Consider the following 16,365-nt stretch of genomic DNA (forward strand, 5'->3'; position numbering starts at 1 on the left):
ATATATATATATATATATATATATATATATATATATATATATATATTTATACACATGTACATACACACAACTTCAAAATAACATAAATTCTCAACCTGTACTGAAAACAGTTTCTGCGTCTCAGCGCCACCAGCTGGTGAGAGGTGGTGACGTCAATTTGAACCCCGCCCACTGGAACCGGTACTGAAAGCATAATGGAAACACAACCTGTACCGTACCGAGTAGAGTAGAGCCGTGCTGTACCGGCCCGTACCGGTACTAATGGAAAAGGGGCATTACTGATTTGCTCCAGCCGTATGTCCCACCACGTTCTCTCAGATCAGCAGACCAGTTGCTCCTAACAGTCCCAGGAACCCGTCTCAAGCGCAGAGGTGACAGGGCCTTCTCTGTAGCAGGCCCAAGACTTTGGAATGAGTTACCTCTGCTCGTTAGACAGACCCTCTCCCTCACAGTTTTTAAATCTCGCTTAAAAACACTTTTATTCCCTGGCTTTCTGCACTGTGTGATCTGTGCTGAGTCTGTGTGCATCACACTGTGTTAGTCATGTTGCGGTTGTTGTTGTTATCCATTATTGTTTTTGTTGGTTTCTACTTTTTGGTGTCCTGTTATGTAATCTGTTGCTATGCGCTTGTTCTGTTTGTCCCTGTACAGCACTTTGGTGTGCTTTGTCACTGCTTAAAGTGCTTTATAAATAAATTGGTATGATAATTGGTATGGTATGGTAAAATTGTCCCTAGGTGTGCATGAGGAAGTGAATGGTTGCTTGTCTCGTTTGTCTCTATGTGGCCCTGTGATGGACTTGCGACCCGTCCAGGGTGTACCCCGCCCCTCGCACAGTGATTGCTGGACATGGGCACCAGCGACCCCCGTGACCCAAAATGGAATAAACGGGTAAAGATAATGGATGGATGGATGGACACAGAATGAAACACTGGAGCTGCATCATGATCACTTATGATACGCTCTCTTTTATTACTTTATCTACCCAAGAAAAATATGTGCTGTATGTTAGGCGTATATTAGTACACATAAGTCACAATTTATACCTTACTTGCTCACAGCTCAGTACCAGTTTAGTACTAGAGGAAAAAGAAACAGATGACAAATGCCTTTTTAACCCTCCTACTGCCCTTGGATCAAAATGACCCACAAGGCCGCAGTTTTTGGGTCATTTTGACCCAAGGGAAGCCGTAGGTTAAACAAACAATAACCCTCACAAAGTTAAAGACTCAAAGACATTGGGCCAGCTTTATGGTGGAATGTCAAAGTAAAAGTTGCATTTGTCAACTGCCCATTACATTTCTCTATTAAAAAATAAAAAAATCTTATTGTTGTGTCTTTTCATCCACTTGTGGTTGTAAATGGTGTACTACATGCCAGATCTAAAGGTTTCAAACTAAAAGTTTGAACAAATCTAAAATTGAAAAAAAGTATGTTTTATTAAGATAATAGGACAAAACAATTGTTTTGTTTTTATTACAATTAGTGACTAAACTTGACGCAAAATTAAAGGCATAACTTAATAATACATTCTCATGAAAATACAAAATCAATAAAATGTTGAACACTATAGTGTGCTGTTCATATGTGGGTGGGGTGTGTTGTTTAAAACCTGGTGGCACATTTAACGAGACGGGGATGCAGACAGCATCCCTTCCACTGAGCCAAAGTCAACTCCCGTCAGATCTTGTTGAAATTATGGCATAATTGATCCTCAAAAATATGCACTCCACAACCACACAAACTAGTTCATCCAACCATCTACTATCTTAACCCACTTCTTCCTTTTTGGATCGCACGGGTCACTGGTGCCCATGTCCAGCTATCACTGTGTGAGCAGCGGGGGACACCCTGGACAGGTCTCCAGTCCATCACAGGACACGAGACAAACAACCATTCACTTTCTCACACTCACCGAGGGACAATATAGAGTTACCAATCAGCATAACATACATGTTTATGGTTTGTGGGAGGAAATTGGAGTAGCCAGAGTAAACCCAAGCAGCACAGGGAGAACATGCAAACTCCACCCAGAAAGACCCTCAGGCCAGTTCAATTGTGAAATTAGTGAGACTTAAGCCCCCAGTATACTCCCGCATACGTCCATACATGGAGGTACGCACATACGTACGCGGAGGTACGAGCGTATCCCCCAGGGCATGTCCATAGGCTGCGGGAGGGTCTGGAGATTTCCTGGTGCGCTGGTCTGATATGTGGGCTGCGCAGAGCCAGCGCTCCAAGTTTTTTTTTAAAGATCTTTTTATTAACAACATATAAACACAGAACACCGCGGCTGAGGCTGCCAGCGCTCATTTTTTTCTGACCTGTCAATCAATCCAATAGGCGTGTCAGCAAATGACCAATCGGCAACCTCAATTTATCCCAAAGGTAAATGCCCCTTGTCTGTGGAGCTGCTCTGCAGCTGCTCATGGTGTACGCTTGAGTATGAAGTCTGAACCCTCTGCGTACAGTACAGTACACGCGTACGTACGCATAAATGGACGTACGCGGCAGTATATTGGTGGCTTAAATCTAAGTATGCCAACTAATTGATGAGCACATTTTTCTCTCTTGATAATGTTAACTATATCTATAACTATGTGTCAACAGTGGAGGCTGTGAATGAGTGGTTAGAGCAGTCGTCCTCCAATGCAAGAGTTGGGGGTTTGACTCTACCAGCAGTCACATGCTGAAGTGTCCCTGGGTAAGACACTGAACTCCTCATTGCCTCTGATGTGTGTCCCATCAGTGTATGAATGTGATAAAGCTCTGATTATTCATTGTATATATATATCTAGTAGAGTGCTGTATGAGTGAGTAAATGAGGACACAGATTGTGTCGTAAAGAGCTTTGACTATCTTGATAAGATATAAAAGCGCTATATAAGTGAAGTCCATTTACCATTTATACCCCCCCCCCCCCCAAAAAAAATAAATAAATAAAAATTAATTATATATTTGGCTAGGCCACACGCCTTTTACTGGAGCCTGTCAGTAAGAAAGTCCTCTGTTTTTGTTTTTTTTATTCATGATGGTTTGCCAGCAGTTTGGCACAATATAACCCTCTTGGGGTGGTACTAATATAAAACTACTAAATCCCCCCCACCCCCCAAAATAGAAAAATATGTCTTGGAAAACCAAGACATCCCTTTCCACAGCAATCCTCTCCAGCTCCTATTGGAGGATACCAGGGCATTACTAAGCCACCAGAAGGGACAAAAGCATCCTTTACCAAACCTCTGAAAGTGAACTTTCCCATGAATAACATGATTCCTCGACAATAATAGCACACTCTCTTTATATTGAGAGAATATTATATAATTGTCTGATTCATTGAATGTTTTATGACAAACTTGAACTCAAAGATTGGATGGATTGCCTCTTTTTCTATTACACTACAGTATACTAATCTAAGATAACCCTAAAGCAGCCCAAAAGGGACAAACCTAGCATATTCTCATGACAAATATTTGTATAATTGGTATTTTTGTTGTTTTATATGTTTTAATTCTTAAAAAAACATTTTTCTTTTCTTTTAACCTTGAATATCAGAAGAAACAGTTTGTCATTACTATAAAAAAGTCCCATGTTCACGATGAATGATCAGTTGAATATTAGTTTACATAGATTTTACTACTTAGTTTTTCATGTTGCTACAGTTTGTTGCTCGTTTTTTAGTGTAGTTCGGACTGTATTTCCCATGTAACCCTGATTATGTATATGTGCAGTAGGACTGAAAGATGCACTCACTGTGAAGCTGTTGTTGACATTCTTTGTGCTGGACTCTGCAACACTTGCATCTGATAGGTCCACTTCATCAAAAATGAGGGACTGCAGAGGAGAATGAGGATTGGATTTGACGAGTAAGAGGGTCCCCAGAAGCGAACAGACAAGACAAAAACACAGAAAACAATTATTTTCAACACACTGGGCTAAACTAAGCTTGGTTTTTTTTAGACTATGATATGAAGACACAGCTGCAGCAAGCAAAGCTTGAAGGAAACTTAAAACCATAATTTATATTTATATTTACATGAAAACAAATATCTTTGCTGCATACATCTAATAATACGTTGGAGCTTTAGGGCCACGCAAAAAAAAAAAAATTACATTGCCACGCAGAGAAAAACAAAATAAAAGCCATAAAATTACAAGAATAAAGTCGTAGTATTATGAGAATAAAGTTGAATAAAGTCTTAATATTACGAGAATAAAGTCGTACGAGACTTTTTTTGTTTTACAGCTGTCGTTAATGTTTTTTTCCACGAATCGGATCCACAACACGACCTGTCAATCAATCCAGTAGGCGTGTAGCAAATGACCAATCCAAAGCTAAATGAATTGTAATATTATCCGAGCTCCGACACAATAAAGCAGGGTTTACTGCATTTTAACTTTGGTAAAATGAAGAATGTTTGGTAAACTTTATTATTATTGACGCTCTTACTCAAAACGTGTTCCAATACTGCCACTTACTGTGGTGTTTTTGTACGCTGCTTCTTACGTCATGACCTTCATTTTTGTTTCTGTTGGAAAATGGCGCTCAGTGAGAGAAACTGTGTGCGTGCAGCGCTGTTAGAGGTCTTCAATGAATATGTCAGAAAGAGGCTGAAGAGACCCAGCGACTCACTTACAGGAGCATTTAGCTTCGGATTGGTCATTTGCTGACACGCCTACTGGATTGATTGACAGGTCACATCGTGGATCCGACTCGTGGAAAAAAAAATATAAACATAAACGAGAGCTGTAAAAAAAAAAAGTTTTGTACGACTTTATTCTCATAATTTCATGGGTTTTAATTTTTTTCTTAGGGTGGTAATGTAGTTTTTTTATTCTTAGTGTGGCCCTAAAGCTCTGCCGTATAATAATAACATGCTGTGTTTACAAAGTCAATCGGCCTTAGTCAGCTGTAGTAAGACAGAGTACATGTGTGAATGAGACGGAGGCAGGTGGAACAGTGAGGCTACAAGGAGCAGAGGTCACAAAGGTGCAGGACTTCGAGTACTTGGGGCCCACTGTCCATCAAAATGGGGAATGTGGTAAAGAGGTGAAACAGAGGGTGCAGGCAGGATGGAGTGGATGGAGAAAAGTTTCAGGAGTGATTTTAGACACAAGGGTGTCAGCAAAGGTCAAAAGAAAAGTTTACAAGACAGTGGTGAGACCAGCTATGTTGTATGGTCTGGAGGCAGAGGCACTGATAAAAAGACAGGAGAAAGAAGTGGAAGATGTTGAGGTTCTCCTTAGGAGTGACAAGGATAGATAAGATTAGGAATGAGATCATCAGAGGTACAGCACAGGTTGAACAACTGGGAGATAAAGTTAGAGAGACCAGACTGAGATGGTTTGGACATGTCCAGAGGAGGGACAGTGGGTATACTGGTAGAAGAATGTTAGAAATATAGCAACCGAAAAAGACAAAGAGGAAGGTCAAAGAAAGGTTATACTGGTTCAGTAAGAGAGGACATGGAGGTAGTTGAAGTGCAGATAGAGGTTGTAGAGGACAGAATAAGATGGAGGAGGATGAATCGCTGTGATGACCCCTGAAAAGGGAATAGCTGAAAGAAGACAAATAATTTTACAAACTGAAAGTTCTTTAGCTCTTTCGCTCTTTTTTCTTATAATTTCAAAATTACTTTGACTGTTAAAACTCAACAACCTTGACATAATGTTTTTGTGGCCTGAAAACAGTTATTTAGTTATTTCAAAATTTGAACGTCTTAGCTTCATGAATTGCAAAATACAGACATTTTACAGATTTTATGGGTGAATCAAGATCTATCAATACTGAAGACACATGAAAATCAATAATTTTGTGGTGGGGTTGACAGAAGAACCCCACCTCTTAACCCCCACCCTATAGAGACCGATATCCACCTGTCATGAGCCTGGTTCAGCTGGAGGTTTCTTCTTGTTAAAAGGGAGTTTTTACTTTCCACTGTCACCTGCTGCACCATGCCTGCTAAGGGTGCACACTTTAATACAATCTGTTGGTTTCTTTCAAGAAAGCTTTTAGATAGCTAACATACTGTCTATTGAATTTGATTTTATTGTAATACGTACTTTGAATTATGTGATCAGAGTACATGTACATTGGTTTTGACAGCCCATTCTGTACAGTTGTACATTTGTTAAATTCACGACTGAACCATTTCATCAAGTTCCACTGGGCTGAGCTCATGTGACAGGACCTTCTCTGTAGCAGGACCAAGACTCTGGAACGAGTTACCTCTGCTTGTCAGACAGGCCCCCTCCCTCTCAGTTTTCAAGTCCCGTTTAAAAACTCACTACTATTCAATAGCTTTCAACACAAGGTGATCTGTGTTTTGATCCTGTATGCTCTACACTGGTTTGTCGTCATTATCTGCATCGTTTTTCGTCTATATTCTGATTTACCTCATTTTGTATTTTGCTTTGTGTGTTACCTGTTGTTTTGTCTGTACAGCACTTTGGTTGGCTTTGTAGCTGTTTTAAGTGCTTTATAAATAAAGTGGTATGGTATGGTATGGTATGGTATGGTATGGTATGGTATGGTATGGTATGGTATGGTATGTGAGTCGGATAGCCATAAGCATAACAAAGTTGGGAACTATCAAAGGGTTTCCTGAAGGTTTAGTATAACACCGCAGAACTGATATCCTTGTTTGTTCAGGATTGCTAACTCTTCGTGCAGTGAAACACTCAAACCCTCACAAATTCCCCCTCCAGGTCTATGTTCAAGTTTATACACTGGTGATACGTTCTGCAATTTATTTGATATTAAACACAAACACAATGCTGTAACTAAAAATCTGGAACTTTGACATTTTAGTCTAAAGGGTTCCATTATATTTACTTTTCTGTGCCCCCTTAACACTGTTCAAGGTGACAGAAGTTGAGGCGGACTAAGGCCTGTTCTAGTGTAACAGCTAAAAAATATAAAAAAGGGGAAACTTTACAGCAAGAGAATATTTCTAAATTGCACTAGCTCTTGCTTGAGCTATGCAACTGAAAAGTAGATTTATTTTTGCTGGAAAAATATGACCTATAGACTTTACTTACCTACTGAAGTTTTTAAATTCTGACTGTTTATATGTAGAATTACCATATGTTTTTGTTTTAACCATGTCCAATCAACTGGTTTTGCAGTAACAGTTTTCTCTGTTTTAGTCTTTTTAAAAGTTTTAACTTTTCTAAATGGCTGTAAGATTGATATGTCAGCAGCACTCCTGCAAAACTTTAAACTTTTTTGATGTAATCAAACTTTTGAGTGGATATGGTGAGCTGTAGTGTTTTATATACTAATATTTGGAAAATAAATTGTTTATGTTAGTTATTGGAGTTGGGTCTTTTTATATGTTCAGGAAAATTCTTATTATTTTATTAACAAGGTCCTAATAATGAGAAGAGAAAAAATATTAACACAGAAACATGTTGGACAAGAAAAATGAGTCCAGTTTCTTTTGTCTTAAGAGGATGCCTAGTTTGTTCAGACTGCCAGGAAATGTGATTTACCACAAAACCACTCCACAACACTCAACGGAAGCCAGAGCTTTGCTTCCCTGCTGTTTTGTCTCTGTGGCTAAATGAGAATGTGCGAGTGACATGATGGTGAATGTTATTGTGTTTTTGTTTTATCGATTTTCTGTGTAGTAGAAGAACTGGAGCCCAACAGCTAGGAGAGCCAGTGTCTACAAACAGGAATACAATATCCTGACAGGGCTGTGATGCAAAAGGCATACAGCTAAGCTCAAAGGGCTGCAGGACAAAAATGCTATGTTGTCAAAGGATTGCCATCTGACTGTGTGTGTGTGTGGGGGGGGGGGGGGGGGGGGTGCGTTGCTCTTGCTGTCAGAGGGAATGCCCCATCAACAACCCTCTCCTCAGGCCTGGCTGGAAAGGCATCCAAGTCAGCACATGTTATTTGTGTATCTCAGTACTTCAATACATGCCTATTAGTACCTTTTTTTTTTGGCTGCTCCCTGCATTAGGGGTCACCACAGTGAACTACATCACACCCACACTTGCCCCCACCCTCATTCGCCCCACCTTGGGCCCATGAGCAAGGCCCTTAACCCCCCATCTGCTCCCTAAACAGGTCTCTCTTGAAAATGAGTTATAGTGGCTCAATGAGACTACCTGTATAAATAAAGGGTAAATAAATGAAAAAAAAAAAAAAGACTTGGCAGTTATTTTTACGCCGGATGCCCTTCCTGACACAACCGCAGACACTGAGCTACCACAGCCCTCTGTGTGGAGCAGAGAGCTGCTATCTAGGACACCGGGAGGAGCAGATGGTGGGGGTTAAGGGTCTTACTCAAGGGCCCAGAGTGGGGCAAATGAGGGTGGGGGCAGGTGTGGGTGTTTCACCTACCTCACCCACATTTTTTGATGTAGTCAGTACCGGGTCTTGAACCGGTGATCTTCGATCACAGGCCTACCTTCTCCAACCTCTGCGCCACCACTTCCCTCTAACATGCCTATTAGTGCATATGAAAGTGTGTATTGAGTGGCAGCTAAGAGAGTGTAAGTAGGAAAAGCGCACCAACATTAATACCAGGCAGTTAGTTTAGTCTTTGTTGGTTTATGGCTGTCACGTTTTTGATAACTTTTAGCAGCTAATTTTTAACAAACTTCTCACTCATCATTATGCACCAGTTGTCCTCTTACTAATACATGTGCGTTTTTGTGTGTATAGTGATACAAGCTGTAAGACAAACACCATGAGTAGGGGTATTATCTGACTGGACTGCGGCTGCTGACTTGACAAACGGCATTCATGAAGGAGTCTCCAAAATGTCTCAAAATGTCTCAAAATGTTCATAGTGCGTCTACATTTCTCTGAGACCTAAAGTCTTGCAATTTTATCACTTAGACTTGAACATGTTTTAAAAAAAGGTCTGATGTTTTCTCTCAATCTCATTGCATATTTGTTGGTGTCTCGGTACCTGTCTCAAGAGCATGGGAGCTCTCTACTGATGGAAAACATGTCTAGGTCTAAAAAACTTGTTCATGATAATTATAGCAAGTGACAAAGTTTAACTTTCAGTTTGTTTGCCATGTTTGCGGCACAACACAAATATTCAAACAGATCAGTGGACATGAGCGTTAAGTCCGAGCAACTGTCAAGAAGTGCAACATGCATCAGCACATCTTCAATATTCAGAAGCACATAGAACTTCTGGGTACTAATCAACCCGAGTCCAAGAGCCAGACCGGATGCCAATCATCTGAGAGATGCTCCCTCCAAGACTGGGATAGCAGAAACCCAACCAACACAACAGTTGGAACAGCTTCTATCTAAATGTGACACTCTTCATCTGCTGAGGCCATAAAACTCTCCAGACATAACCCCAAACTGCCGGTTACACAAATACAAAGGAAAATGTTTGATTGCAATAAGAATGTATAAAAACGGTTTGTTTAATGATGCTTCTAGGGTGCAAGGTGTTGCAAGAGTACAAGAGACACAAGTCAGTTCTTTGTAAGGCTGCTTAACAGTCAGTGTTTGAAGTTGTCTTGTTTTCTCTTTGTGTCTATCTACCTGGCTAGTCAAGCACACATATTTTGTTTCTTAAAGCCTCATTGTGCCACTAATCATGCTTGCCATTGTCCTGCTGATGTAACTTCTCTACATGTCTGAGAGGGTCGACCCTACCTCTATCCCATTTCTTCCAGGAAGATGCAACCTATGTAAGCGGGTATGATTCAGTGGTAGGGCAGCCGACTTAGGACTGGAGAGTCGCAGGTTTGATTAACTGGCATGTCCATATATTGTGGTGTCTTTGAACAAGCCACCTAATCCCCAACTGCTCTCTGGGTGCTTAAATAGCTACCTGCTGCTCCTCTTGTGTGTGTCTCATGAGTTATGCATGAAATGCAGAGAACCAATTTTGTTGTAGTATGAAAACATGCATTGCTGACAATACATAGCACTTTCACTATCACTCGCCTCAGTCCCAAGTCTCCCAGAGAATTGGTCTTGCCTTTGCGCCACATTTCGAAGAGAGGTGAAGCCTCACCTCTTCCCCACGTCTCTGGGAGGGTTGATGCATTGCCTCTGTTTTACTTCTTATCTTTACTTGCCTTTGCTCTAGGTCTTCAAAAAGTGTCCAGAAGGACATCTCTTTACCGCATGTCTCAAAGATGTTCTAGAACAGGGCAATTCAACAAAACTGCTCAGGGGGGGCCACAGTCTCTGAAAGCCAGCAGCTCAGGGGCCAGACATCCAGTAATTAAAGTCATTATGTAAATAAACCAAGTATTACAATGAACTGTTACCTTTTAAATGTGTTTGTTTTATTGCATTGGATCATAAATGCAATAAACAGAACCCAAACCCACCCCCCACCCCAATAAAAAAAAAAAAAATCATTGGTGGGCCGGACTGAAGTCACCCGCAGGCAGGAAGTGGCCTGCAGGCCGCCAGTTGAATAGCCCTGTTCTATGAGGACGACTCTCCATTGTGTGTTTCTGAGAGGGTCCAGGAGGATGCCTCTTTACAGTTTGTCTCGAGAGAATCCAGGAGGATGTCTCTTCAGCATGCGTTTTAGAAAACATCTCAGAGGATGCCTCTCAACCATACAACTATGAGAGGGTCTAGGAGGATGGCTCAAGTTTACATTCGCCAGTCCCCAACTCCTGAGATTTCCCTGTCTTCAGCCCTCGGAGCTCTGAGTCTTCAGCCCCCAAGAGCTCCCTGTTGGACACCTCTCCATCTATCCTGGTTTGCGCTACCCTTATTTTCACAGCCGGTCAAGGACATTAAACACGTGTCCCGAGAGAATTATGGACTATGTCCCTCCACCAAGCCTAGGACTTTTTTACCTGTCTAGACACACCTCGGGCTATCCATTAGAACTTTCACACCTGCCTAGAGTTCAATCATATATATAAATAGGTTTGGGGTTTTCTGTTTTGGCCCTTATGGTCTTGGAGACCTCTACATGAGACGGCTCTCTATCTGTCCTGTGTTTCCCTTCACCTCTGTGTTTTTCCTCAACCTCATGTTCTGCTCTTGCGCACAGCTGATCCTAATCGTAATCACCCCAGGTGCTCTTCATTCTGTCTCATTAGTGTCAGTATTTAATCTACATGTTTTCACTCCCTTGGTATCCGGGCATTTTCCTTTCACTGTGTCATGAACTGTATCTGCTCCATTTGCCAACTCCTCCTGGTTTAAGTAAGTTTGGCTGCCCCGTTAGCACTTTTGTTTGTTTTTGTGAAAATAAATAATTAAGGATGCACCAATAAATTCCTTAATTTTTGGAAATCGGAGATTGGCCGATACTTAAATGAGAAACTGATTTTACAGATTGTTTTGTAGTTTTAAAAAGAACTGTCTGAACTTAATTTATATTTGAGCACTACCTCATGGCCATTTAAAACAAGTTTGTATTGTTTCTAGGATATTGTTCAAGGGTATGTTTTTCAATAAAATAAGAATGGAAAATAGAATGTGCATTGTGACCTTATAACAAAATGGGGGGCCCAGAGGGTGTGCTCCAATTATAGCGGCATCACTCTCCTCAGCCTCCCTGATAAGGTCTATTCAGGTGTACTGGAGAAGTGAGTCCGATCGTTGGTCTAACCTCAGATCCAGGAGGAACAACGTGGGTTCCGTCCTTGCTGTGAAACACTGGATCAACTCTTTACCCTCACTAGGGTCCTCGAGGGGGTCATGGGAGTTTGCCCATCCTGTCTACATGTGTTTTGTGGATTTGGAGAAGGCATTCAACTGTGTTCGTCGAGGTACACTGTGGGGGGTGCTCCATGGGTATGGGATTGGAAACCTGTTGTGACGGGCTGTTCAGTCCCTATACAAGTGGTGCGAGAGTTTGGTTCGCATTGCCAGCAGTAAGTCGGACCCCTTCAGGGTGGGAGTTAGAATCCGCCAGGGCTGCCCATTGTCAACAATTTTTTCATAACTTTTATGGACAGAATTTCTCAGTGCAGCCAGTGGGAGGAGAGTTTTCGGTTCGGTGGCCTCAGGATTCCATCTCTGCTCTTTGCAGATGATGTGGTCCTGTTGGCGTCATTGTGCCGTGATCTTCAGCTCTCACTGGAGCGGTTCGCAGCCGAGTGTGAAGCGGCTGGGATGAGAATCGGTAGGGATGCAGAAAAAAATCGATTTTTTGATGAATCTAGATTCTTAGTCCTGGCGATTCTGAATCGTTTCTAAAGGTCCAAAATCAATTTTAAAATGCATTTAAGTTTTATATTTTTTCCGCTCCTACTCCCCATTCGGCCGCTGTAGAATTGAGCCGACCAATGAACTCTGCAACAAACTTCCAGGCTTCCCCAAAGGCTGCAAAGATTTCCCTCTCCATCTCCTGCTATAGCACAAAGGATTTATGATCAGACAGCCCAGTGGAAGGTGAGAGGTTTAGGTTTATTTTTAATACGTTGGATCCAATGTACGTTATTCCTTCACATAGCTTTTTTTTGCGATAAAGCAGCACCACAACTTCACCATGAAACAACAAATGAGAGAAGCTCTGATGCAGCTGCAGCTCAAGGGTAACTGTTATTTCGCATTATACTAAAACTTATAGACAAGTTGTACAACAAACTTAATGTAATTTGGATTTTTAACAGGTTGAAGAGGACAGATGAGACACATGACCTGGAGCCAGTTCTAAATTATACAATTCAGATGGTTTATAAATTATTACAGTTCAGAAGTTTTTGTGCAGGTTTCCACAGGTTTTGAAATTTTGTTAAAGATTTACTAAATATGAATCAATATGGTTAAGACTGAAGTCTCTATATTTCATAATAGGTTAAGTTTTGAAAATATAACAAATGTTAGAGCAATATGGTTAAAAATAACTGTGAAGTCTGTATTTTATGTCGAGTTAAAGGTTAATATACTGGTAGGCTGAAGTCTGTTTACTTTTATATTTATATATTTTGAATTATTTGTCTGTGATGGACTGGAGACCTGTTCAGGTGTCCTCCACCTCTCACACAGTGATGGCTGATATGGGCACCAGTGATACCCGTGACTCGTAAAGGAAGACGTGGGTAAAGATGATGGATTGATGAATTATTTGTTCCTAGATTTTTACTTTATTTATTTATTTTATTCAGGCAGCTAAGCTAATCTAATACTGGTAATTTAAGTTACAGAATTTTATGCAATCTTATATTTTTTCCCATTTTTGGTATGAATATAAAATGAATCATAAAGATTTGATACAGTAAGGAACCTAAAATTATTTTTTTAAATAAATGTTCTATTTGTTTACATTGTTGTTTTAATCTTTTCAGCTTGTCAGTTACATATACATTATAATTGAAACAAAATTTATGACCATGTCAATAGAAAAATCGTTTCCAAATCGAAAAATCGATTTAGAATTATATCGTGACACTAAAAATCGGAATCAAATCGGATTGCCAGACACAGAGAGATTTGCACCCCTAAGAATCAGAACCTCCAAATCTGAGGCCATGGTCCTCAACCAGAAAAGGGTGGATTGTTCTCTCCAGATCAAGGGGGAGGTTCTGCCTCAAGTGGAGGAGTTCAAGTATCTTGGGGTTTTGTTCACGAGTAAGGGAAGAATGGAGCGTGAGATTGAGAGATGGATTGGTGCAGCGTCTGCAGTATTGCGGATTCTGTACCGGTCCATTGTGGTGAAGAGAGAGCTGAGCTGTAAGGCAAAACTCTGTTTACCGGTCGGTTTACGTTCCTACCCTCACCTATGGTCATGAGCTCTGGGTAGTGACCGAAAGAATGAGATTGCGGATACAGGCGGTTGAAACGAGTTTCCTCCACAGGGTAGCTGGACTCTCCCTTAGTGATAAGGTGTGAAGTTTAGTTATTTGGGACAGTCTCGGAATAGAACCGGTTCGGGCATCTGCTAAGGATGCCCCCTGGACGACTCCCTAGAGAGGTGCTTTGGGCATGTCTGACAGGGAGGAGACCCCGGGGAAGACCCAGGACATGCTGGAGCGACTATGTCTCTCGGTTGGCCTGGGAATGCGTTGGAATCCTCCCAGAAGAGCTGGAAGAGGTGGCTGTGGAAAGAGATGTCTGGGCTTCCCTGCTCAAGGTGCTGCCCCCGCGACCAGACTTTGGAACAAGCGGAAGTTAATGGACGGACAGACAGACAAACAGATAGACAGACAGACAGACAGATAGAAAGATAAGACATACATACAGACAGACAGACAGACAGAGTGATCTTTTTTTTCTTTTCCAGTTGTGTTCATATGAACACTGTGATTTAGGAGCCCCAAAACTGTATTTTTTGAAAACTGGTTCCAGAGGGATAAATAAATAAATTCCACATAGCGGGCTGTGGTAGCTCAGTGGTCTGTGATTGTGTCAGGAAGGGCATCCAGCGTAAAAATAATTGCCAAGTCTTCGTGCAACTTAAAGCTCCAGTATACTCGCGCTGAACTTTTTCCGTGTGGACTTCACGCGCACTGCCCGCAGAGGGTTGAGACTTCGAGCATCCACCTTGAGTGGCTGCAGACCAGCTCCTCAGGCAAGGGGTGTTTACCTTCGAGACAAATTGAAGTCACTGATTGGTCATTTGTTGAAATGCCTATTGGATTGATTGACAGGTTGCAAACACCCCCACCACCCCCCAAAAAAGAGCTGGCAGCCCCAGCCGCAGCGGTGTTCTGTGTTTCTATGTTGTTAATAAATAGCTCTAAAAAAAACTTTTAAAAAAAACAGGGAGCGCTGGCCCTGCAGCCCACACATCAAACCAGCCCACCAGGAAATCTCCGAACCCTCCCACAGTACACTGGGCCTGATTTTAATTTGCTTGTGAAAAATTCCTTTGTCTCACAATTTCAGTCATGGCGTCAAAGGAGGAGAAGGAAGAGATCACTTGTCTTTTGGCAAGAAAAAAAAAAGGCCATTAAAAAAATTTAATGCATTGGTGTCTCATACAAAACAGTCTGTCGCCGGACAGTTTATTGTGTGACATCGAGTACGTGTACGCTGTCGTAAAAATTGAGATTTGCACGAACATGCCCTGCTGGCATCCGCTTCGGCTCTGATCTGGTACGCGCGGACCTCCATGGACTTACGAACGCCCGAGTATACTGGAGGCTTTAGTTTTTTAGTTCACTGTGGCGACCCCTGAAGAAGAGAGCAGCTGAAAGAAAAAAAAAAAAAAAAAAAATATATATATATATATATATATATATATATATATATATATATTTTATGTATATGTATGTATGTATATATATAATGTATATATGTATGTATGTATGTATGTATGTATATACTAAAATAAAGAACACTGCTACTTTGTGGAATTTCAATTACTATGGGCAGGTTTGTAACCAAACCCCCGCAATAAATGAGGGACTACTGTATTTCTGGCATTTTTCAACATATCATCTGAGACTAACCTGTATAAATAAAGGGTGAATAAATGAATGAATGAACATCTTTCACTGTAAATTAGGGAGGAATAAAGTGTATTGCAAATTCATCCAGACAAATATTGTTTAAACTAATAATAATTAATTATGAGCTAAAACAGTCTAAAAACTCTTAGTCTTCAGTTTATTTTTCATTTTATATTCTTATTACAGCACATGTAAATATGAAAACAAGAAGACTTTTTACTTTATTCCATAATATTTATTTTATTTCTTTGCTTCTCTCCCAACTTTTAAGTGTGCTGCCAACTTTGCATTCAGTTTTTGTTTGTCTTTTCAACAATAACTTTTTCTTTAAAAAAAAAAAAAAAAAAAACTTTTGACAATAAAGTTGATTAATGAAAACAAATAAACAAACAAACTATATTTGTACTTGCATTTGTTGAATGCAGGTCCAAACAAATGAATAACTGACAGATTTCAGTTTTTGTTACATTTTTGAAACTCTACAAGTCTTCCATAAATAAAATCTCTATTTGTTTTTTATCTCATTAAAAGTCATCAGCAAAGTGAGAGAAAGACACGTAACAGGCAGGCTAAACCAGACAAAGTGATGTCAAGAAAATAGACAAAATAAAGACCACTGAGAAACGGAGGCTGGGCTGGTAACAAACAGACCAGCAGTGGGAAGTCCAAAGATGAATAAAACCTCAGCTACCTTCAGCTGATCACAGCAACAGACTGCCAATCAGCTGCAGTCAACCTGCTACCAGCAAATATGACCAAGCACTCTTAAGGTGATGTGAAAGAATACTCAGCTATGAATAAATAATGACTTTATTCTGTAATTAACTGCTTCTAGTGAACCTAAAGAGAAGCAGTAAACAAATCCATCCATCCATTAGCTTTACTCGCCTCTTCCTTTTCAAGTGGTGGGGGTCACTGATGTCCATATCCAGCAGTCTCTGTGCGAGAGGCGGGGGACACCCTGGACAGGTCTCCAGTCCATCACAGGGACACATAGAGACAAATGAGACA

The 16,365-nt window shown here is 40.8% G+C and overlaps 1 protein-coding gene across 1 annotated transcript in view; it reads right to left on the reverse strand.

Annotated features, from left to right (window-relative positions):
• dgkh (diacylglycerol kinase, eta) overlaps nt 1-16,365 on the reverse strand; it is a 166,658-nt gene that overhangs the window by 112,605 nt on the left and 37,688 nt on the right. Inside the window, exon 4 of the mRNA XM_037687075.1 lies at nt 3,751-3,831. Within this exon, the coding sequence (XP_037543003.1) occupies nt 3,751-3,831 (81 nt within the window). The remainder of the gene's footprint in view (nt 1-3,750; nt 3,832-16,365) is intronic.

The sequence above is a fragment of the Nematolebias whitei genome, chromosome 13, assembly GCF_014905685.2.
Source record: "Nematolebias whitei isolate Nwh7 chromosome 13, NemWhi1, whole genome shotgun sequence".
Taxonomy (NCBI): Eukaryota; Metazoa; Chordata; class Actinopteri; order Cyprinodontiformes; family Rivulidae; genus Nematolebias; species Nematolebias whitei.